At 28.3% G+C, this 26,474-nt stretch overlaps 2 protein-coding genes across 3 annotated transcripts; one reads left to right on the top strand and one right to left on the bottom strand.

Moving 5' to 3' along the window:
* The first annotated feature begins 10,432 nt into the window (after nucleotides 1-10,432).
* Nucleotides 10,433-11,146, top strand: LOC129288317 (uncharacterized). The gene has a single exon (XM_054924831.1). It carries the CDS (start codon nucleotides 10,433-10,435, stop codon nucleotides 11,144-11,146), a length of 714 nt encoding a protein of 237 aa, XP_054780806.1.
* Nucleotides 11,147-22,395: 11,249 nt separating this feature from the next.
* Nucleotides 22,396-26,113, bottom strand: LOC129288948 (dimethylnonatriene synthase-like). Of its 2 annotated transcripts, none has more exons than XM_054925766.1 (4): nucleotides 25,676-26,113; nucleotides 25,320-25,607; nucleotides 24,887-25,227; nucleotides 22,396-23,218 (listed from the first exon to the last, which is right to left on the bottom strand). In XM_054925766.1, the coding sequence occupies exons 1-4, from the start codon at nucleotides 26,052-26,054 to the stop codon at nucleotides 22,583-22,585; spliced, it is 1,644 nt and encodes a 547-aa protein (XP_054781741.1). In that variant the 5' UTR covers nucleotides 26,055-26,113; the 3' UTR covers nucleotides 22,396-22,582. The 2 variants fall into 2 exon arrangements, with proteins under 2 accessions (XP_054781741.1, XP_054781740.1); XM_054925765.1 differs by having other exon boundaries at nucleotides 24,887-25,239.
* Nucleotides 26,114-26,474: the final 361 nt, after the last annotated feature.

A 26,474-nucleotide genomic window follows, 5' to 3' on the forward strand; every position in this document is an offset into this window, starting at 1 on the left:
ATTAACTATTCAAATGTATTCTGTATAGTCTAGATTTAAAATTTTTAACTTATAATTTTTTGAACAAATATTTTTAAAATTTCTAGTTAAAATATTATATATTTTATTTTCAAAAATTGTGTTTAAAAAAAAAACTTTAAATCTATACCTTACAAATAAAAATTTAATATTGAATCTAAACTATCCAAAATACATATAAATAATTTATAAAAATTATAATATTAAATTGGATCATTTAAATTAGATAAGTACTACTTATATTGATAATGAACATATTTATTAAAAAAGTTAATAAATTTTTATTTTAATAAATATAAAATTAAAATTAAAATTAAAAAATTTGAGCCATTCAGATCGCGTAGATTTTTTTGTGACGGATGAGCACCAGTGTGACGGACTCCCTCTGCATCATTATAGTTGACTGTCTTTGCTGATGTTCGTTGCAGCCTTTAGCTGGACCACGGTAACTTTTATGTATTGTTGCACTTGTATTTTAGGAAAAGTAAGCGTGCCTGTATCTTGATATACGACGTGTATCATATTTCACAACTTCTATCGCTTATTCTGCCATTTTTATTACTATATTTTTTTTGTTAAAATATTTTTACATGGCTTAAAAACTTATAAAAAAATATTTTGGTTTATTATTATAAATATATTTATATTAATTGTTTAAAACTCAAAAAACCCATACTTATCTCCTAAAATGTTGAAATATAAAATATATATCCTTATACCTGTATCATAAAATTTTAAAAATTATTGTATCTAATGTATCACGCTGTATCATATCTGATGCATGTACCCATGGTGATTCTTACATGTGATCTGACATTGATTGGCCAAACCAGCAGTAGAGAACAGGGCAACCTTGAATATTTGAAGCATACGAGGATTGTCCAATCTTTTGTGTTATGACACTCGCATATATATGCTAGGGATTGGTTTGGCACACATGAAGTGAGTTTTTTTTTTTTTGCCAAAAAAGAGACAATTTTGTTAATCACCCAAAAAAATTAATACACACGCTAATAGCTTAGAAGTCCAAATTTTCCTGCTGAAAGGAAATTGAAACTCTTCTTGACATCTTCCAATGGTGATGGCCTTGCTTTGCAAGGGACTTTGGCCTCTTCGTCTGTGTCATTGTCAAGTCATTTAGACGCTGAATTCACATTCTTCTGCCTTCTCCTTCTGTGAGGAGAGCTTTAAGCAATCTCAACCATTCTTTTTTTTTTTTCCTCCTCTTTAATGAATGGTCGAGGTTGGCCCGGATCCCTACCGAATTCTGTTTTTTTTTTTTTTTTCAATCTGTAAGTGGTAACAGGATTTGCTAGCTTCCTTGTACATGTATTGATGTGAATCTTTTGTATCATTGCTGCCATAATCTAATAGTTTTTAATTATAATTTTCACATGAAATTAGCCATTTTTTCTTTTTTTCATATCTTCAAAAATTTTATTTTTCCAGAACAGAATCTCGTTTTATAAGGACGTGTTAGGAGCTCAACTGTAAGGACCAATTAAATGATATCCTACAATCAAGACGATTGGCTGAATCCCGCAAAATCATTTTATAGAAGTTCATTGACATCTTCTTTTTCTAAAGTAAATTGACTTTGATTTTTACATAATCAACATCACTTTTGCTAAAGTAAATTGACTTTGATTCTTGCATAATTGACATCACTTCTGCTTCTATTGTAACAAAAGATTCTCTTATGAAGTGGTGGATTTGCATTAGTCAATACCTTTATAAATATTCTGGCAAAAAAAAATACATTATATATATACACTCTTTTTAAAGTTTTCTTTTTTTTGCCAACAGTATAACCGGAGGGAGGAGAACAAAGAGGAAAAGAAGAAGATAAAAGAACCATTTTATGCAAGCTCTCATTTTTTTTTCTTGCTTCATTTGTTCTTTAATTTACCTAGCTATAATACCCAAAATTTAACAAGGAACAAGCATAAAAAGATCAAGCTAAGATCAGAGTGTGTATGGAATTGTAAGGACAGGGGCTTTGTGTATTCTGCAGAAGTGGGGTTTTGCTTAGGATTGAAGACACTTTTCCCTGTGAATTGCGAACAGTCTTCCTTTTCTTTGCTTTTCTTTTGTTTGTGTTGTCATTTGTGAATGTGATGAGCAAAATAAAAAGAGACAATCATTTTCATTTGGTGGGGGTTGACAATTTGCAGATGTGAGAGGCTTCTTTCCCCACATTCGCATAACCCATCATAATAGTAACCTGACCGATCTCCAAAGCAAAACTTAAAGCTCTATATCCTTGACTAGTTACTTTGTCTATAAATTATATATATATATATATTAATGAAACATAAGGAGGATATTTTCTGTCAATAGCATGGTCTATTCTCTTGGAACGTTGAAGGCAAATGAGAAATGACACATCCCTTCAACTAGATTATTTACATAAAAGTTGGTATTTGAATTTTAACCACTTGCTTAAGTAACAAGAATCTTTAACATTGACACCTTGATTTTTATTTTTTGATTTTTATTTTTATATATTAGTAGCACTTGATTATCAAGTTAAACTGCACTATGGTATACAATTATAGATGACTTATACTATTTATTATTTATGAGTAGGATGGTTTACCACAGATTTTATTATGTATATATAATATAAATCACATGCTTTTTTTGTTAAAAAAATGAATTATGCATAAATAATTTCTTTTTCTTTAAAAATTATAATGGTAGCAAGTGACTTAGTATGTTGTTTTACTTTATCTTTTGTAAGAACCATGTTTCTTTTTAATTTGGAGTTATACATAAGTAATCTTAGAATTTAGAATAGTAGACTCCATAGGTTTCAGCTGTCAAAAATGGAAGAAATGGCTTGTATCAGTACTTTCCAAAGACTGGTGAATAGTATGCGTGTGTGTCTATATATATATTATATATATCTCGCTCTCTCTCTCACACACACACACACACAATGATGATATACAAGGATCTCACGTACTGATCCTTGTTTGCTTTAAGAAATGTAGTGGTCAAACGAGAGTGGAAATATTAAATAGATAAGAAGAAGAAGAAGAAGAAGAAGAAGGGATTGATAATAATGAAAAGTGAAAGTGTGACAACAGACAGATGGTCCCTTGTAAGGTAAAAAGAGAGATAGAGAGAAGGGTATGTGGAGGACATGCAAATGCAAGGGAAGGCACTTGATTAGCAATGAGCAGGTTCCCATGTGCAATCATCCACATCCCTACCATACAATCAACAACTCCTCTCTCTCTCTCTCTCTCTAATTATCTCTCTTTACCAAACCCTTCGTTTCCCGGGCTCTCTATTATGGCCTTCCAACTTTTGACTAGCCATCTTCCAAGTTCCAAACCCAACAATTAGTTTAAACTTAATTATGGCCTTTTTGGATTTCAATCAGGTATAATTATTTAAAAATAATTAATTAATATAATTAATTTTAATTATAATTGATTATATTATATTACAATTTGTTTAAATATTGAAATTGATTTTAACTGTACAAATTGCTTTTTAAAATTAAATTACTAATAAAGTTGTATTTAATATTATTAAATTTGTTAAATTTTATTTAGAAGTAAAATATATTATTTAATAATAAAATTTCATATATAAGCAACTTCCCAAAACTTATTTCAAAATATGATTTTGACTGAATAATTAATTTTAAAATTTTTTGGTTGTTTGGGTAATTATTGAAAAAATTGATCATTTGGCCCCAAATAATCGATTTTTTGTCAATTCAAACAGGCACTATCTCATTTATGCAATGTTCAAATCAAGATGTTAGTCTCTTATGATTTGGTAAATTAAAGTTTAATATTATTCAAATCCAACCTGATTATTTGTACAAAAAATGAGTATGGAAAAATGTAAATCCTGCCCATAATCATGTTATTTTGGCATTTTCTCTCTACTCTTTTTATATAATTATCTAATTAATTGGATTTTATATTTTAATATTGTCGGATTTAAATTAGTCACATGTTCCCCTTGTGGTGGTTCAATGTTTTATTCAAAATCTCTAACTTTGTATCCGACTCACTTATGAGTCATGACTAATCATGACTGTTAGTTATTATGATTGATTTTAATAATTATGTATGCTTTTTTTATGTTTAAAAATTTTAAATATTAATTCTTAAGGTAAATTAACCCTTTATTGGAAAAACATGCAACTTATTATAGGCTTTTTTATGTAAAAAAGATACACAATTTATTAAATAAAAATATGACAAGAATATTCTTTAGAATAAAATTATTTTAAATTAAAAAAATTTGAATTATTAATGAGTAAATTATATGTATAAAATGTTATACTTTTGGCATATCCAATAACTTACACAATCTCATACAATTATTTTTTGGCGGGTAATTTTACATAATAATTTGTTAGAGACTTCAAGTTCAATCCCATCAAAATATATGACATAATCACACAATTTTAAGGTGCAACGTGACTCATTACCAGCCCACATAATTGGGACTTAATAACACATTTTTCTTGACAAGATTGGTATCGAGCTGTTTGATTTCAATAACTACCTAGGTGGTTTGAAGAAATGATTCATGCATTATTTTAGAAAAAAATTGACTTCCTTATATTTTTTTAAAACAATAATATCATAGTGAAACTGGTTTTTACTGTCACTTGGCAACACACTTTAAATGACGCTCTTATTAAAACACAACTAGTTTTTTCCTCAAATAAATTTACACAAATTAAAATAACACACATGTATGTTAAGTTAATTGAGTGTTATTGACAGTTTTATTGACTTTATAATGCGATCAAATTCCAAGAAAAAAAAATTGAGGACCCTAAGATTAGAAAATAATAAAAGAGGGAAGTATAATAGAATAAAAAAGAAAGAGAAGAAGGAAAAGAAATTACAACTAAGTTCGTTTATGCTTATCGGTTATGATAATTCCTTTAATTATAACACAATTAAACAGAATTAGTTTGTCAATTCTCTACCTAAATCTAACAATTAGTGTTGGCTTATTATATACAATTATAAAAAACTTAGTCATCAATGTCCTTGTAAATTAAACTAGTGGTATGCAATCTCCCATATCAACAAAAGGTTGCGTAAGCTAATGTTCTTGTAAACTAGTGGTATACAATTTCCCATATAAACAGAAGGTTGTGTATTCAATCCTTATTATAATCTTATACGTTTAATGGTTACTCCTTTCTTATTTAAAAAAAAAACTATAAATAACTCAGATTGCCAAACAAATACTTTTTGTCCAATAAAAGTTGGAAAACGGTCTCCATCATATATTTATATCCTTCAAAATAAAAAAAAATATCTAAAATAAAAAAAATCATCAAAACAATGTAGACATATTAAAGAGTATTAGAGTCTTGATTAAACCGGTAAGGAAATTGCATCCTCTTAATTAGAGATTTTAAATTAAAGTTCTGAAAATATAACCATATCAATAGTATAGTTTTCATGTGAACACGAAGCTTTACAAGATTGGTATCCCAAAATGATGTACTTGATTAATTAATGGAAAATTGAGTAATGAGGATGTTAGGGCATGAAAGAGGTCCCATCACTGTTATTAATATGTGTCACGCCCATCATCGTACTTGGTTGTCGTAAATACTAAGATGTCACTATCATATTCCATATATAATCCTATTTATTAATCATAAATACACTAATTGCCAAATACATATATATGCCACATTAGGGGTTGCGTAGGCAGGACTTGGAGCACGGATTATTTATGATACAAGTGGATAAAAATTGCTTCATCCCTCTGCGCCTTAACTTGTAGGTTTTGTTCTCTTTTTGGCTAAATGATATTTTCCCTTCTTTCAAAATAAATAAATAAATAAAATAAGATAAAAATAAGAAGTGAATTAAAAAAGTTGTAGTTGAACTTTACCTCTAGCTCTCTAGGTCGTGTGGTTCAGTCACTCAGTGTTTCCTTGGCAATAAGAAGTTGAATTTGGACTCTCAATCATTTGTTAGCCTTCCAATAAATGAATGATTTAAAACAATATCCTACTATTTAGTTGGAAGAATGGCAATAATTTATGAAATAAAAAATATGAATTAGGCTCAGCAAGTTAACATGTCAGAGAGTGATAGGCTGAGTTGAAAAATTTTTAATCCATTTGGCAAGTTCATTTGGCCATCTCACCCAACCTACAATCTTATGGCAGGCTAAATTGATAAGCTGCAAGTTATCCCACCTTTTCCTCAAAATATTTTTTTAAATTTTTTTTTTAATGAAAAAGAATTTATTATTTTATACCTATTTCAAGTATAATATTGTTTGTTTTATGTTAGGAACATAATTTCATTTTTTTTATTTTTTTATTTTTTTATGATTTTTCTATTGATAAAATAAATATATAAAATAGATTACTTACTTATATTTATAAATTTTGAGGTTAATTTAATCATATAATTTTTAAAATTATAAAAATAATTTGAATTTAAATTATTAAAATTTGTAATTTAATTTTAAAAATTACAAAAAAATTGTTTAAAAATGTTAAAAAAGAAAAAAGAAAAAGAAAGTAGGTATGATAGGTTGTGCATGACATTTTTCCAACCCGCCAAGAGGCAGGTAGTTTCTAACCCATCCCGCCAACCTGCCACGAGGTTAGTTTCTAATGGTAAAGTTTTAATAGAGAAAAGTAATGACAGTTAAGTTTTTTATTGAATTTTTTTTTAAAAATGAATTACAAATTTTGATCTAGACAATTTCAAACAAAAAATAAATTGTATTAATTATGTTGAGACTTAAGAGTTATATTTACAATTTAAACATCTTATTTATAATTAAATTCTTAAATTTATAATTATTTTAATAAATATTTGTATGTTATTTTTAGAAATCCGTATCAAAGATCTAACTATTATTAATTGTTTCTTTTACAATTTAAATATCATTCTCCCAATTTATTGATTCTCTAATGAACTCAACGTTCATAACTTCACATATATTCCCTTTGATCTTATTTATGGGATCTTTTTAACCTATTTACAAGAATTAAAATGTATAGTTATCTTAATTAATTGAATTAAAATTGCTAGCAATTCACCCTTAAAAATTATCAGACCCCCTTTCATAATCTTATTTCAGCTAATTGATTAAATGGGAAGTAATCAAGGATAATTTTGTAAAAGAAAATAATTAATAGGGTAGATAATTTAAAAATAATCCTCTAAAAAAGGACTAAAAAAGAAGGTCATGTAAATAAAACCGGAGGAATATTGAGCACGTAAAAGCCAAAAAAGTATCAATCAATATGATAAAAGTTGATGTGAGTACAAATTAACTTGACAATGTTTACCATTTGCTCCTATTTTCATCATTCATGAAAGAAAACCGTTATATGTATATGAAACCAGTGTTGGGTTTCCATGATAACACATAAATCAATGTGTTTATTAAAAGGGTGGTAATCATTAGTTGATTCCTTCACTTTTTCCTAAATTTAAACCACTTTTTTCTAGCTACGCAAGCTAGGCCTTAAAAAAAAATTTGGTCAAGGTATTCTTGTAGTCGGTAATTATAAGATTAATTTTTTAAAAATTTTGAGTGTCATTTAAAAAATCATCCTCTCCTAAGTGATGATTTTCATACACACATTCAAGAATTAAATTATGAAATTATATTTAAGGGACCCAGGTCCCTACCATTTGTGCCCTTTCAAAAATATTTTGGAAATAGTAGAAGAGGCTACAACAAATATGAAGTTTCATATTCAAATTTGTATAAATGAAAAAAAAAATTTTAAAAGAAGTACCTTCCATTGGACAATAACTCTCAAATCTAAGCCAATAATATGAAATCTCATACAAATATATTTAAAAAATGCTTTAGAAATAAAATAAATTAATTCCAATGTTAAGAAAATAAGACCGGTCAAAGTATTAGTTTATGGTTCAATGTGTGGTCTATTGTTCATTAATAAATTGATATATTTTAAATAACATATGCTTAAAATAAAAATAATTATATATAATAAGAATACATTTTTAAATTTCAAATAAAATAATATATAATAAAAAATGTAATGTCCACTAATATCCTATCAATTTAATCCAATATATACTTATTTCATAATATATAACTTTAAATATACACACACATATATATTATACATATTTCTTCTGTATTTTTTTTTTTCATTTTTCAATTCTTATTTGGTATAATATGTATGACTTGTGGATTAGAAATATGAATTAAAATTTAAAAAAAATAATAGGATCAGTGCAACCGATCTATCCATTGGTTCTATCAATTTGAGACCGGTTTAGCCAATTCTTGACCGGTTCCAGACTGATTGATTCTTTTTACTATATCCAGACCAAATTTAGGACATGTTTAACCAGTCAAACCAACCATTGAGTTGATTCTAGGAACACAAGTTGCTTCTACACTCACAATTTTTTTAAAAAAAAAATAAATAAATAAAAGTGACCCTTGAAAGATTCTCCTCTATGCATCCCATGCATGATTGCCTCGCAACAAGAGGAACGCGGTTGTTGGTTGAGGAGGACAGGAGGTTAAGAAAAGCTCTTCTAATTTTCTAAAGCCACTTTTCGTAAATGTCAAATTATACCTTTTATAATACTTTGTCTCCCTCTGTCAAGCACTTTCTTTTATATATATATACATATATATATTTGGATCTCTAAAGTTGACCATTATCAATATTAACTAAAGAAAGGAGAATTTTATTAAAATCTTGACATAATTTCAATCGAGTTTTAAAAGCTTTTGAAATTTTGTTGTAAGCTTGAAGCTCTGAAATAAAATAAATTTTCTTACTTAAATGATCAAAATGTTCTTCAATTATAATTAACATTACTTAAATATCAAGTCAAGTTATGGCTTTTACAGATAATTACCATGGTAACTATCCTCAAATCTTGTACTACATACAACTTTAAAAATTATAGTTACTATTTTTAAGCCAAATAAATAACTTTGAACTTTAAGACTTTGCACATTACTCAAAAGTTAAATCAACCTGGCCATACTTGAGCCATTCAAGCTCATCAAGCCAGGCATTAAGAAGGGGTTAAATCTTGCCTTGTCTGAATATATGCCATTTTTTAATAAATTTCTTGCTAAAAATATTTATTTTATATTATTATTTTTGTTGAGAGTTATCATATATTATAATATTTTTATGATCTTTTGAACATTTCTTATCATTATAATTTTTTAAGAAAAATATCATTTAAGAACCATTGAGATAATTTAATATCAAAGAAGGGTCAAAAGATTATGAAATTTCATTAGAGAACCAACACATTGATTTGAGCATAATTTAAGATGGGAAAAGGCTATAATGCCCTCATTTTTTTTAACTCTTCAATTAGCAAATGGTTTTTTGTTAAATGAAAATAGGTACTTATTAATTAATGAATGACTGCTTGTTAAAATATGATTTATTTTTATCTTTTTTTACGATCAAGTTCTTTTAAATTTTTGAACTTATCAATTCATGAATGGTTTTTTTATTAAATATGAATATATACTTGTTAATCAAAAATGAAAAGAAGGAGAATTATAGTCTTTTCTTATCTAAAATTTTTTTAAATCAGTTCCCTCTTCTTGTAATGAGATTTTAAAATCTTTTGATCCTTATTTGATAATAAAATGTCTTGCCAATCATTAAATGATATTTTCCCATTTTTAAATCTCTTTCAAAATTTAAAATTTTATTTTTAACTTAATATTATGTAAAAATAATTGATAGTTGTTAACCATATGTAATTTTAAAAATAATTAATTTGATCCTTATATTAATTTTATAAAGAATATATTTTGAATGATAATAATTATTTTTTCAAAGATAAATTTTCTTTTGTTTTCAAAAAATTTATTTTTAAAAATTCCTTTTCCGTTAGGGCCCAAATACTCCAGCATCGAGGTAACCTAAACTACATATTAAATGCTCGGCCTGACTCTTCCTATGTGCAATTGCAATGCTACTTTGACTTTAAATTTTTTTTTTTTTTTGCCAATACGTAAATTCTTTAAATATTTTGGAGAGGATGATTTAAAATTCTAGAAGAGACTGTCACTGATAAAAAAATTTACAAAATAAATTAAAAATATTAATTCAGATAAAATTATATATATATATATATATATATATAAACTTATCATTTATTCTTTAAAAAAGTGCATATTATAAACACGAGTGAGATCCCATTTTATTGCTAATGGCCTCTCCGACACTTGAATCTGTCCATGTCTGTGTGTCTCTGTAATCTATTTCCTATATTCACGCCGCTCTCGCTTCCATAACTCACTCTTTCTCATCTCTTTCGTCCCTGCAAAAGCAAAAGCACTTGTCGCATCTTCTTTATTTCCCTCGTCGCCATTGTTAACCAATCCATTTCTTCTTCTTCTTAGATTTGTCCCCAGAACCATGCCTCACTTCTCTTTCTCAAAGCAAAAGACCAGTGACTTGTCTTCCCTTCTCTTCCATTTCTGCTTCTCCATATTCTCTCACCCTCTCTACTTCTCTTACTTCATCTTCTTCTCTCCCTACATTCTCAAGCTCGTCTCCTTCCTCTCTCCTCTCTTCATCACCACCACCCTCCTCCTCCTTACCCTTTTCACTGTTTCTCCTAATTTCCTCGTATTAGACGTTAATGACTCTGAATCTGAATTCTCTGACTCCAAATTGGGTTTTCTTGCTTCTAATTTCCAGACTCTCATTCTGTGGCTCCAGTCTAAAAGTACTCAGAAAAATGAGGAATCTGGGTATCTTGAGGAGTTTGAAGCTTACTTGGTCATGTTTCAAGCCTCCATTTTTCAAGCTCTGGAGGCAAAGCCAGAGGAAAATGGCTCACAATGCCTTCAAGCTGATCCAGTTGAGAATAATGTGTCTGTTGCAGAAGTAAAAAGCCTCGTGAGTTTGTTTCAAGAAAGTGAGGAACTTGAAGATTTGGGTCATCAGAAAGAAGAAAAAGGAAGTGGAGAAATGAAGGTCCTGGAGAGTTTGTTTGGAGAAGATGAAGAGTTTGAAGATTTGGTTCATCAAAAGGAAGCAAAGTTAGCAGACTCAGAAGAAGAGACCAAAGCAAAAGTAGGTCCGCAGAGAAGTGAATTCAAAGTGATGGAGAGTGACACAAATTGAACGGTGAAGAAGAAAACAAGGTTTTAGAAGAAAATGAAGAGAGGAATAAAGGGAAACAAGGGTTAAGAAGTGGGTTCAAAGTGATGAGTAAATCTCAGAGACTTCTAGAAGCAAGTCTCGGGAGTCCAGAGAACAACTGGATTTACAGTGAATCAAATAATCTGGGGAGCTTTGGATCAATGAGGAAGGAGAAAGAATGGAGAAGGACCTTAGCTTGCAAGCTCTTTGAAGAGAGACACAACAACAGCAACATCAGCAGCAGCAACATTAATGGAAGTGAAAGTGAAGGCATGGATTCACTGTGGGAAACATATGAGACACAGTCCAACAAGCCCAAGAGCAGCAGCAGCAAGAAGACGATGATGTCTGTTCTGGAGAAAAGCAAGACCAAGAAGAGTACTGAAAGTAAGTATTATGATCTAGAGGATGAAGATGATGAAGAAGATGAGGAGGAAGAGGGAATGAAACTGTGCTGCTTGCAGGCTCTGAAATTCTCAGCTGGGAAGATGAATCTGGGGATGGGAAAGCCTAATCTTATGAAAATCTCTAAAGCTTTCAAGGGCATTGGATGGCTGCATCACCATGTAGGCAAGCACAGCAGAAGGGGGTAGGATTGGGGGAAAGAAAAAGGATTTTGGTCTTGCTTGTTCCTCAATCCTCTCTCAAAAATTGCATAGAAATTCTGTATTTTTGGTCTTAAGTAAATAATTTTCCCTTCTTTTTTATCAATTAATTAACGAAGCTTATTTTCTGGCATGTTTGGATAAGAAGCAATAGAATGCGAGGGAATCAAAGACTTGGTAAGGTCTAATTGAAAATTCTATCATGTTTTTAAGTGTTATTATCACGAAGGGATGATGAAGTATTTTTATCACTAATCTTTCTAAACCCAGCAAATTCATGTCTTTTGTATTTTTCAAGTAAATTTTTATGTTTTTCAAAAAAAGATTAGAGACAGTGTTTTGGGGATGAAATGGCCATTGACACTTGACAGTGACAACTTGTCCTGCATTTACTCTGCAGTGTGCATGAAAATGATATGGAACTGATGGTACTTTTGGGCTACTTGTTGTGTTGTGCATGTCAGTTACAAGTGCTTATAGAGTTTGACTGATTTATTAATTAATTGTAACTGGAACGTGCTTTTCAGCATGTATGCTATATATTGTTCTCTTTGTATGTCCATCTGTCTACCTCTGATCCAATAGATGATGTATCAGGATATAAAGTTTATTAGACTTTTGCTTATTCAGTAATTTTTTGTATTTCAATTAATATATTATTAATTATATATGAAGGGGAATATAAGCATAGCATGTGGTTTATTTGCCTTCACTATCTATGACTTGTTTTCTAGCATGGTCTTCCCGTTTTTGTCCTTTAGAGATTTGGAGAGGGAAATAAGTTTCAAAAAAATGGGAGAAATTGAGGGCTTGTTTGCTTTTTATTTTCATTTTTTGTTTTTAAAAACTGTTTTATAATATAGTTTTTAAAATTGTTTTTAAAACAAAAATAAAATAAAAATCCATTTGGTTATGTAATTTAAAAACAGTTTTAGAATTGAAAAATGGACTGATGATAATGATTATAGGCAGTTAATAATGATAATTGATAATAGAAAATAGTCAAGATAACTATAATTTTTAATAATCAAATATAATATATTTTAAAAATAAGAAAAATAAAATGAAAACAACTTAAAGTTTTTATTTTTTTATTTTTTTAAAAAAATAAAAACAGTTTTGAAAATAATTAAATGAAAAACACCTATCTAAATAAATTTTTTTATTTTTTTATTTTTAAAAATAAAAAATAATTTCTAAAAACAGAAAACAAACAGGCCTGAGAGCCTTGAACCCATTTGACATTACTTTTGGGCCTTCTTTTTGTCAAATCATTTTCCAAATGAGGTTCTGACAATATCTCTCTATTTTTCTCATCAACTTCCACGTAGTTGATTACTTAAATTCTTTTTTATATGGATGTACTTATTTGTAATCAAACAGAATAATATTGTTAAAGCCTCCCATCTAAAGGAAACCCAAAGCAAAGACACGAGAGAGGAACTGGGCTTCAATGACGAAAATAAGACTAACAAGAGATCCTCTAATACTGGCGAGGTTATCAAAGTCATTCCCACATATCGACCAGTGATGAGAGCTTCGAGGTTGGGGGACTATCAAGTTACACAAACAAATCTTAATAATACAGCATATATATATATATATAAAAAGAAAAAGTTTAATAATACTCTATTGACATTTACCTTATTATTATTACATTCATCATACAATATGATTCATGATTTCATTTTTTGTTCTTTAAATTAAAAATGTATTAATAAATACTTGGCATGCATATTAAGGCAAGTTCATTATTTGAAGTTAATTCTATAATCTTTTGTTTTTAAAATTTTTTTCATACTTTTCTACGTGCTCAAAGCCATGCAATGCAGGGGAGTCAATCTAGTTATATAAAAGAATAGAAAATCTACAATTAATGTTGTTTGTGTTTGATAAAATTTATTCTTTCCATTGAAAAATGCAAGACATTTTTAACTAAATTTCATCCATCAATAAAGTAGTTATCTACTTTTAAACTAACCTTATCTTTTTATATTTACCCCCTATTAAATACCTTACAATAAATATAAAATTATTTATCAATAAGGGTATTTTTTAAAAAAGACAATGATCAAAAGATTAAAAATAACTTATATTTTTTAATGGAGGGAACATCAATCTATAATATTTTTATACATTCCCAAAACTCATCTCTCTTCTCTCAAGAAGCTTTGTCTTCCCCAGAGCCTCTTCTGCTTGAGATTTTCAGCAAGTCCCTTTCCGCTTGGCTTGACATTTCTCACCATGAGGTACTTCAACTCTTGCGTTTGTCTCCATCATTTTTGTTTGGATTGTTAGAAATGCTATGGGAAAATCTGCCCCTTCTCTCTCGATGCTTTCTGACATAGGAACATGAAATCTAAGGGCTTGTTTGGTTGTTATTTTTATTTTTTGTTTTCAAAAGTTGTTTTATAAAAAAAATTTAAAAATTGTTTTTGAGAACAAATAAAAAAAAACTTGTTTGATAATAGTAATTCAAAAACAGTTTTATAAATTTATGAGATGAGTGATTCTATTTTATCGAGACAAAATTACAAGGTTTGTCATTAATGAGAACAATTCTCATTTCTTGGTTCCTGCTTTTTTTCTATAAAACTTTAAAAAAACAGTAATAGCAATAACTAAAAATTGTTTTGGTTTTCTTGTATTTAAAAAAAATTAAAAACTGTTTTCAAAACAAAAATTAAAAAATCATTAAACAATTTTTTTTGTTTTTAAGAATAGTAAACAAACAGGGTTGAATAACTCATTTTTATTTCTTGAGGCTTAGGTGGGTGCATTGTAGTGAATTGATCTTTAATTGCCAGAAAATTGAAAGCGGGTGAGAGGAACATTTTTCTTTTGTTTGTGGAAACTCTCTTTCAATTTTTTTCAAATGGGAGGAACTTAAATTTGATCGATTTTAGAAATTTTATTCTACACTATTTATTGACAATTATTTTAAAATAAGGGAGACGTTTCAGAAAACCTACCCTTCCCCTTCATTCCTCATCTTAAAAATTAATTATTGCATTAGATAAAATTTATCAATTGCTAATCTTTTTGTATATCTCCAAAACTTATCAATTAATTGTAATATAGAAGAAATGGTAATCAACAAGGGTGTGAACAATATTTTTTAACAGTCTAACATCTATTTATACACACACCTCTATTATTTTCCTAACAACTAGTAATGTATTTACAAACTTTCAAGATTTGATGTTTATAACACGCCATATATAAGACATTATCATGAAACATATATTCCAAGCAACAATATATACAGGAGAGGATAAATGCATATTTCGTGAGCTCCTGAAAATAATAAATAAAATACATGATTATTTTTTCTCTTTTTAAATTCTATAAATTGTCTCTAAGTAATTACCATTTTTTATTTATTTACTCTTTAGGCCAACGAAGGTTTGGGTAAAAGTAAAGAATTCTTTTATCTCACTGAGCAAGATGGTTGGTAGTTAAAATGTATAATTTTCAACGCATATGTATATATTAAGTTAATTTTAAGATGAAATAATAAAAGTTTAAATACTTCAATAAATAAAAGGTTAAAATTTATTTTTGTCTTTGAAATATTTTCATAAAAACACATAATATCCTAAACTTTTTATTGCAATAATTTATTCTTAAAGTAATTAAATCATAACATTGTTGCCATTAACAATTAACTTTTTCAACTTAGACTTAAATCAACATTGCTACGATTTAGTTAATTCAAATACAATATTGTTACAATAAATAATTTAAAATATTAGATGTCCTTACAAAAATAATTCAGACCTTAACTCATAAATAACATTGTAAAATTATATAACTTTTTTTGGGCATGAAATCATATGGAGAAAATTACACATAAGTCATAAGCAAATAGATTTAGACAAGAAAAATTGTTTGAATAAATTTTATGATTTTTTTTCCTATAGAAAAAGGCTTAAAATTATTTTTTCATTAAAACCATAATATTAAAAATTAGATCAACTCAATCAGTTGAAATCATCTCTTGACTAGTTCAATGCAATGTTATATTTATAATTGGTCTAATCACAATTCAATTATAATTTTAATTGTTAACCCTTGAATCAATACGTTAACTAGTTTAATTAATGATTAATTTAATTTTCAATACTTTAATAGAATGATAATATGAAAATCTGAGTTAACCTGTTTGATTGAACCGATAAACCATTAAACTAATATCTTTATTGCTTTAAAAAATGTTTTGTTTATGATCGATTTGATCATGATTTGACTATAATTTTAACCATTAAAATTAAATCAATGCCTTGAATGATTTAATGCTTAATGCCTCGATAGAAAGTAGTCTAAGGTAAAAATTTATAACCAAACAACACCAATATCAACTCTCTCTCTCTCACACACAAATACAACCCTTGAGTTAATTGTTGTTGTTGTGTTATCATATAATAGTATAGGTCTATCAAACTATATGGCTTTTTGATACAATATAATCAATTTTAACATGAAAACAAACGAGTTAATGTCGGGAGTGAGCTCGATATTTTCTCTAAATGTTGCCATTGAAACAAAATACGGTTAATACATATCACCTGTGTTGTTTTTTTTTTGTTTTGAGATTTATTATCTATGTTAATCTGTGCTCTTGGAGATCCCAATATCATATAATACTTGTTATGATCGTAATATCCTGGCCAAAAACAATAGGAATTGCAAGTTTGTATTGCTAAAAGAAAATTCATAATCTAATCATTGATGATAATTCGTGTAACTACTTTTTATTTTTAAATATTTTTAAAAAATAACAATAAAATCTTATTGAAATATGTAAATGATAATCAAGCTCAAAACATTATAATTCCTCTGAAATCCCTGTGTGCCTTTCTACCATTGATAATTTTAGGTTAAATAACTAAAATTTTTTCTGGTTTAAAATAAAAATAATGGGCTTGGTTTCATTTTTTCAATCACAACTTTTATTTTGTGAATTACAAAAATTAAATAAGAAATCACAATTTTTCATATGAAATTTCTTTTATGATTGATATATAAGTTTTGAAAATAACCAATCCTAATCACAATTTTTTTAAGCAATATAATCAAAACTTTGATTATGTGAATCGCAAAAATTAAACAAAAAATTATAACTTCCCACATGAAATTTTTTTTATCATTAAAGTCCAAATTTTAAAAATAATCAATCACAACTTTTATCAAGTAAATTGCAATAATTGAACACAAAATCACAACTTTTCACGTAAAATTTCTTGTATCATTAAAATTCAAGTTCTAAAAATAATTAATTATAACTTTTTTTTAAATAATTATAGCTTTTTTTTTTGCAAATCGTAAGAATTAAATAAGGAATTATAATTTTTCATGTGAACTCATTATTTTATTTTAGACAAGGAGTGAGTTAGATATTCAAGCTAAAATCATTAATGTTAGAAAGATATCCAAAGACATCAAAGGAATTATGGTATTTTGATAGATTTAATTATTATTTATATATTTTGGTGGGTTTTATTGTCATTTTCTCAATATTTTTTAAAAATTTTAATGGAATTTAAATATTAAAATAATTTTTGGAAAATTCTTAACTGATAAGAGTGGCTTGTTCAAAGGCACTAAATTTGTAAGACTAATAATTTTATATGTTTTTATTTATTTTTTTTTTTAAAAAGATAGCCAAGCTGTTTTCGGACAAAACAGTTCATCGTTTCATTTTTGAATTGGATATTAGTCATGGCCCGTGGGCCCGGTCCTAATTTTTCTCGCAAGGTGGGCCCGACACAAGTCCTAATTTTTCTCGCAAGGTTCCAAGGGACCAAAAAAAAAAGCCTATTATTGAAGCGCATATTCAATGTGAATCCAAAATAACTAAAAGGTGCTTGTCCACGTGGTTTGAAATTTGGATAGTTTAATTTAGGATCTCATATTTGAATTTCAGAATATATTGGATATACAGTATAAACGCCGGTTGAAATATTTAGTTAGAACCTGTAATTATAATGTGAATCCGTGGAACTTTTCACTTTCCTGTGCATGTTTTAGAGTACTTTCCAATTTTCAAATTATAAAATATTTTTAAATAAATTTTATATATCAATAAATATCATTAAATATATTTAACAACATATTTTTTCAAAATAAATTATAAAATTTTAAAAAAATCTTTCATTTAATAACCCTAAATCTACACTTAATTAAGATTAAATAGAGAGATAAAAGGTAATATTAGAATAAAATTATTAAATGAAACCTTAAGTCTCTCTCGATTATTAGAAAAAAATGGATTAAAAAATTAATATGAAAATAAACTGGTAAACATAATAAAACTTATTAATATATGTTATAAATATAAAAATCATTATATCCTTTAAAAATTTCATGAATCATTATTTCAAATTTTATAAATTAAATCACCCTTCCTTATAAATGTGGTTCACTACCTCTTTTCATCATCTATTTTTATCTTTATTTTTATAATTTATTTCTTTTTAATAATTAAATGAGACCTTAATCTTTTCATAAGTATTTTTATATTTTAGAATAAAAAATTTTTTTTAAGAGTATTTTATAAATTTGGTGGGAGTGAGTTTTATATTAATATGGCTGAAAGTTAAATTTTTTTATGTCACGACCATCGAGACCTTTTTGTGTCGGGTGTATGATAATATTTTTCAGAGGTTTTGAATTTCACTGATATAACTACAATAATGCGTTTTCCCCGTTTTCTCTTTCTTTGCCCACATAGCCGCATAAGGCAAAACAAATAGCAGCTGCCAGTTTTGCAGAATAGCAAGGAGCATACTTTTTTGAGCTAAACTTTCATATTTATGTGTATATCAATTTGTAATCCACATTAACAAATCTTTTAGAATTTAAATTATCCAATTTGAAGTGTATATCCACGAGCTTAGAATCCCACACGTATTGTGTGTGTTTCGAAGCAGAGGTGGAGACAAAGGGATCAAAGGGTCACAGTCTCCAATTTTTTAATTATTTTTAATAAAATATAAGAGTTATACATTTTCAGTTTCTAAGTTGGCACATCATATAAGTTTTGAGATATTAGATGAAATTTTTACTTCAATTTTATAGTAATTTTTTACAAATATATAGTTCAATTGTTACGGTAACTTAAAGATATAGTTATTATAAGATTTATTTATTTTCAACAAAATAACGTTACTATTACTCTTAAAGTATTAATACTATTTGATTTTGCTTTCATTTTATATTTGATGAAAGAAATTATGAAAATTATTACTAACAAATTTTATAAAGCACTGCAACAAAAATTTCAAGATATATTGAGTGAAGAACATATCAATTGAAAGAATTAAATAATAAATTTAATAAGTAAATTAGTATAATTTTTTTATATTGAATAGAACTTCAAATCCTAAGAATGCATTTAAATTATTAAATGCTTGTGAGGAAGATGAAATATTCTTCAATTTAATGATGGTTTATATTAAGAAAGAAATTTTTGAAAATTTTATTATAAACATGATAATAAATTATTCTTTTGTCATGAAAAATTAAAGAACAAAACTTAAAAAATAAAGATATACTTATGTTTGTTGTGCTTGTATGTAAAATTTAATATAAATACATGGATTAAAATATGTATATTATATATATAAATTTTTTTCGATCATCATATATATTTTGTTATTTTGGACCCTCTAACCAAATTTTATGGCTTCGCCATAGGGCAACGTGTAACATGATCAGGAAGATCAAACACGCTCACAAGTTCCCTTGCAATATTTTTTTTTAATGAAAAACTGAATATCTATCATGAAAACAAAGACAGAGATAACAAGCTTACAAAACAAAGCAAAAGTCACCTTTCATTATCCTCCATTTTAAAGAGCGATAAAAAGTTGAAGATGGTCAAAGATTTTACAAATAGAGCCCTGACTATGACCTTTCTCAACAAGAAGGAGTTCCTTTGCAATATTCGTCACTCACATGAGTCATGAGTTTTTGGTTTCTCTCAAATGAAAACAACTCCATCAATTTACATCTTAACAACAATACTGTACAAATTTATATTCCCTCTGTTAAAAAATATGAGACATTTTAAATCTTTTAAAATATAAAGATGACTTTTTCTTAAAGTACCTTTATTAAATAGATTGCTTTGTATTTTTTTAGGGTGAAGCATCCTATTAAATAAGGGTAAATATAAAAAGATAGGGTTAGTTTAAAAATAATAACTATTTTATTAAAATGTAATATTCAATTAAAAATGACTTATATTTTTAAATAGAGTGAGTAGCTTAAGTTTGACTACTTCATAGGACGCATGCTTTGGATAATTTAGAGTTAAAAAAAATTAGTGTCTTAGAAGCTAGCAGGAGTGATCAAATGGAACTTGGCTTCCTTTCTCCCACACTCTTCCCTCTCCCTACACTCCTCCCACCTCCAATTAAATTTGAATGTTTAAATTAAATAAGGTTAAAGTTTAATTTTGCCTATGTACTTATTTTTTAAGAACGTTGGACACTCTATACTTTTAAGTGGGGTAATTTTATCCCTAAATTATTTTTTGAGGAGCAAAAACCCCCTTCGATTAATCAACTATTAATTTTTTTTTATTTTTTACTAACATAGCATGTGGCCCAAGCTCACACATAGTGGCATGTAAGATATTGCAAGTTTTTTAGTGTTAATTTATCCATGAACTCTTTTTTTAGGAGCACTAAGTATTTTAAAATCTTTTTTTCATAAACGTTGGTACCTGAAGTCTTGTTAAAATAAAATTAAATAAATATTATTAAAATATTAAGTATTTTAATATTTAATAATTTAAATATTATTATTTAAAACATTACACCACCCAATTTAATATTTTTATATTTAAATATTATTTTTGCTAGCATTTTATAAATTCATATATGGCTTTTTATTTTTTATATATCGATCTTTTTTTTGATACAGTGTCCAAATTGTTATGTCTTTTGTGCATCTCAGATATTTTTAATATTAGTTAAGTTCCTTAATTTTTTTGGCCAACTTATGATCTTCCTCTAAAATTTTGCACCCAAATTTAATACTCTTAGTACATTATAGCGTTAATAGTAAAATCTTAAACATGAAAAATAAGACCAATAATATGATAATAAAATCATTTATTTGAAAGATATCGCTTATTCTATTAATATGTTACAAAAAAGTTACTTAACAAGAAAAAAATAGAAAGGTAAGAAGAAAATTCCTTCATTAACTTGGGGGTTGATTCGCTTCATTTTTAATATAAAATTATAAATATTAAAAATATTAAAATATTAAATTAGGTGGTGTAATGTTTTAAATAATAATATTTAAATTATTAAATATTAACATACTTAATATTTTAATACTATTTATTAAATTTTATTTTTACAAGACTTCAGAGTGCCCAATGCTCCTAAAAAAAATTTTACGGTGTTTAGTATTCTTAAAAAAGGGTTTAAAAATAAATTAACATCAAAAGATATGATCAGAATCTAACTTATGACAGTGCATGAGGTCCATGAATACACCATATCAACATATAATGGCAAAGTTAACACTTCATTAATAAAGGGTTTTTTGCTCCTCAAAAAAATAATTCAAGGGTAAAATTGCCTTACTCAAGAGTATAGAGTGTTTAGTGCTCCTAAAAAATAAGTACAAGGACAAAATTAAATCTTAACCCAATTAAATATTTTTTTATTTATATATATGAACGAGAGTAAAAAATTCAATAAATATTTTTATTACTAATTTGGATAGTTCAAATTTAATATTAAAATGATAAAATAATTAATATAAAATTTAAATCATCTATATTAAATTTGGACTATCCAAACTGATGATTAGTTTAACAATTTTTAAAATTTTTATAAACTAACTATCAAGATATATTTTGAATAGTAAAAATATAATATTAAAATTATAAAAAATTTTAATATTAAATTTGGACTATGCATACTAAATTTGAAATATTCAAATTATTGTTTAGATCTAATTAAAAAATTTATAATTTTTTATTTTAATAAATAACTTGGCTATCAGAATGATGTTGTGTCAAACCATATAAATTAATAATGTGAGAATCAAGAATGCTGACTTAGATAAGAAAAAAAGATATATTCAAGAAAAACCATGTAAATTAAATTAGGAATTATAAATGGTAAAACCAATGATACATTAGCAATTAGGGCTAGAAGATTTAACTTACGTGTGTTGATTAATCAACTCTATTCCACATCAATAACCTAATTTACTCATCAGTTTTTTAGGTTAATTTGTATTGTAAAACTTAATTAGAGCACTAATTTGCAAATGTTAAAGAAAGGAATGATAAAAATTAAAATTAAGAGACTAAATCAATAACTTTTCTAAATTTAAGTGATTAAAAGTTACATTATCCCTACATTTTATGTTTTTTCATATCACAGAAAGGTCTAAAGTTATTTTTTCATTGAAAGCATAATATTGAAAATCAGGCTAACTCACCCGGTTAAACTAGTCCCTTGACAAATTCAACAAAATGTTTTGTTTGATCATGATTAATCTAATCATATTTTGATTACAGTTTTAACCATTGATTATCTTGACTCTGAATCAGTATGTTAACTGGTTTAATAATCAGTTTGCTTTTTAATACCATAAGTTTAAGGAAAAATTTATAACCAAACAGCATAAATATCCAATCACACGCACAATTACTACCCTTGACTCAATTAATTAGCTCCACCAGCTAAGCGGGTGAGCTATTTATTTTATCTACTTATGTAAGCTGGAGTCCTTATGCCATGCATGATGCATGCATATATATATATATATATATATATATTCAGAGTTGCTGATAAAGCTCAAACGAAAGACGAGGCTTGATCATAACTCGAAGTGGATTAAGCTTAGGCAAGGCAACCCCTAAGCCTTCGCTCATCTCCACTGCAACACCATCCTTGGTCGTCGTCGACAGATCAAACCCTTGAAGCAACCGAGCCAGCGTCAAGCTCACAACTTGAATCCCAAAGTTGGCGGCTGGGCACGACCTTCTTCCTGAACTGAACGGAATGTACTCAATGTTCTGTCCCTTAAAATCCAGATCCTTATGATCCTCCATGAATCTCTCAGGCACGAACTCGTCAGGGTTGGTCCACACTTGTGGGTCCCTGTGAAGCTTCCAGATGTTGATGAGAAGACGAGTCCCCTTGGGGACGTAGTAGCCTCCCACGAAGCAGTCTTCCATGGCCTCTCTGATTCCAGTTAATGGAGCTGGAGGATAGAGACGAAGTGTCTCTTTGATGTTGGCTTGAAGGTACTGAAGCTGCTTCATGTCAGATTCTTGTACCCATTTGTGTGTCCCTACGTTGCTGTCGAGCTCGTCTTGTGCTTTTTTTAGGACACGTGGATGGTTTAGGAGCAAAGACAGTGCCCATGTTAGGGTTATTGCTGTGCTTCCTGTGCCTGTAAGGATCAGAGTCTACCAAGAACAAGAAGCCGCCGCCATTAATTAGCCATTATTGCATGTGGTAATTCAAAGTTTATTATTATTGTTGTGTTACTATATTATAGTGGTAAACTATATGGCCGTTTGGATACAATATAATCAATTTAAACGTGCACACAAACAAATCTCAATGTCAAATCAAGCCTGATATGTTTTCTAAAAATGAAAGTAACGTTGCCACTAAAACAGTTTACTGTTAATATATACCACCTATATTTATTTTTTATTTTTTGAGATCTATCATCTATACATGTTGATTTGTGTTGCTAAAAGAAAATTCTAATCTAATCATTAATGATAATTTGTGTAACTATTTTTTCTTTTTAAATATTTTTTATAAATTTTAATAGAATTTAAATATTAAAATTAAAAATTAAATACAGTTTTTTTGAAAAATTTTAACTGTTAAGAGTGGTTTATTCAAACGAACGAAATTCGCGTGAATAACATTTTTATAAGTTTTATATTTTTTTTTTCAAAAAAATAATAGTCAAGCTGTTTGAAAAGACAGAACAGTTCATCATTTCATTTTTGAAATGGACAGTCATTACCCATGGACCTTACTTAATTCCTAACTTTTCTCGCAAGGCCACAAGGGGGAAAAAAATAACCAAAAACTCTATTATTGAAACCAATATTTAATGTAAATTCAAAAAATAATAATTGTTTCTGTGGATATAAAATATAAACGCTGGTTGAAATATTTAGTTATAACTTGTAATTATATTGTGAATCCGTGGAAGTTTTCACTTTCTTGCACATCATGTGAATATAGTTGTATAGTACTTTCTTAATCCCTAATTATAAGGCATTTTTAAATAAAATTTTACGTATTAATAAATTTCATTAAATATATTTAACAACCTTTATTTAATATATTAAAAATAGATATACATGAAAATTAAATAAAGAGAGAAAGCATAATATTAAAATAAAATTATTTAATAAAATTTTAATTTTTTTAAAAAATGTCTTATATTTGGGATGTCAAATCCACCCCTAAAGTTTCTTATAATTTAAAAGAGAGGTAGTATTATATCAACATGATTGTCGTATAGGTAATTAACACATACTATTTATTTCCTTTTTTGGATGCAAAACATGAAACCTGTTAGGATTTACTATTGACAAATATGAGAATATTGAAAGAAAAGCCTTGGATATATTTTACACTACCTCCAAAGCTATTTAATTATAAGGTTTTTTTATAAATAGGCTCAGAGGCTGTGTGTGTGTGTGTGTGTGTGTGTGTGTGTGTGTGTGTGTGTGTGTGTGTGTTTTGGAAGGAGACAGCAAGATGTAGCACTACACGAATATTCCCCACATAAGTCAGTTTTTCCCCATGAAGAATCCCCATATTATATATATATATATATATATATATATGGGAACGAATTTTTTAAAATTGAAATTGATATATTTTTATAAAATCTTTTATTTTTTATTTTATTATTTTTATAAAACATAAAATTTTCTTTCTTTTTTTTAAGATAATTTTTTAAAAAATTCATGAAATACATATATATATATATATATATATATATTGATAGCATGGCATTTGCCGTATTCCCAACAAGGATTTGACACATTCCCAACACTGTATTTGGAAAATTATAATGAATAAAGACAGGACGTCCATACCAGAGCTGTGGCCTTGATAACGACGTCGCGTGGATGGCCACAAATGCGTTCATCGGGATCGGAGAAGGTGGAGATCAGGATGTCCATGAAATCGGTTTCAGAGAAGTCTTCACCGGCATGGTTTGTTCGCTTGAGCAGGTGCTGGTGGAGCCACTCGTGAAGCACAGAGTCGATGTCCATGGCTGTCTTCTTCATGGCCCTCACATGTCCCTGAAAATCCACCCACTTGCTCATGCTCGTTAATGGCAATCCGTCGGCTTCCACGAACACTCCGCTCAGATACGTTGCCTCCCTCACCGCCCTCTTCAATATCCCCCCCTCGTTTTCTTCATCGCTAAGGTCTTTCTCGTCCCCTGATCATGATGAACATCAACCAGTCACGATGATGATGATAAGGAATAGAATGCTAATGAATTAGTAATTAAATAATTACCTGAGAATCTCTTGCCAGCAATAATGCGGACGATGATATTGAAGGTCAGGTGCTCCAGGAGCTGACTCATAGGCACTTCAACCATGTCACTGAGATTCCTTAATTTGTGTCGGTGGGTTGAGAACAAATCCTTGACCAGACATAGTATCTCAGAGTCTCTCACATGCTTCAGCTGCTGAAGCCTGTGAGATGAAAGCAGCTCCAGCGTGGCAATCTTCCTCATCTCTCTCCAGTACTCTCCATACGGTGCCAGAGCAAAGAACGCATTGTTGTATCCCATGTACCTTCCTGCCCATTGATCGCAGTTATTCACGAGTTTGTAAACTGAAGAGTTAGGATAAAAGTGAAAGAGTTACCTGCGGCGATGTTAGGTCTGCTGGCGAAGACCTTGTCGATGGTAGTGAGGCATTCTCTGGCGAGTTCTCTGCTAGAGACGATCAAGGTGGTGTGGAAGCCGAGCCTGAGAGAGAAGATGGGCCCGTGGGATTCAGCCATGGATGAGAGAGTCCTAAAAACTGGGACAGGACCACCCAGAAGGTGAAGATGACCTATCAGAGGCAATCCTCCTTTGGCTTCTGGTGCTTTCTCCTTCTTAAGCTCATCATCATTATCACTGCTGCTTCTTCTTCTCTGCTTTTCAATGAATAATACTGAGCTAACAATGATGGCCACCAGCACATACGAAAGCGCCCATTTTGATTCAACAACACTGTAAGAAGGAGGAAGAAGATCCATGGTGGTGTGATACTTACAATGACAGACTGAGACTTTAGTTAATTTAGGTATGGCTTGCACAACTCTTATGCTTGGACTAGCAGCTCTATTTATGTACGCACATCTAAATTCTGGGATTTTTTTTAAAAAAAATAAATGACAAATTAAAGAGAAGTTCATTCCAACTTGGCTTAGTTGTTAGTTTCAATACTTTGGAGGTTGCAATCTTATTCAAGATAAAGTAAACTTTAAATATAATCATCTCTCCTAATAGAGATTTAAATATTAGTTTATTGTACCATAAGGATTTAGGCTCCCCTTTTAAAAACTCAACCCTTTTTAAATAAAATTTTTAGATGAATTGGATGTCAGAGCTTCATCAGGACCAGTATATGCTTCTAGGTTCAAAAAATATTTTGATCTTATAATTTTGTGAGTCAT

This window comes from Prosopis cineraria, unplaced genomic scaffold (genome assembly GCF_029017545.1).
Source record: "Prosopis cineraria cultivar Desert tree isolate PC_DT_omini unplaced genomic scaffold, ASM2901754v1 PC12, whole genome shotgun sequence".
NCBI classification, from domain to species: Eukaryota; Viridiplantae; Streptophyta; class Magnoliopsida; order Fabales; family Fabaceae; genus Prosopis; species Prosopis cineraria.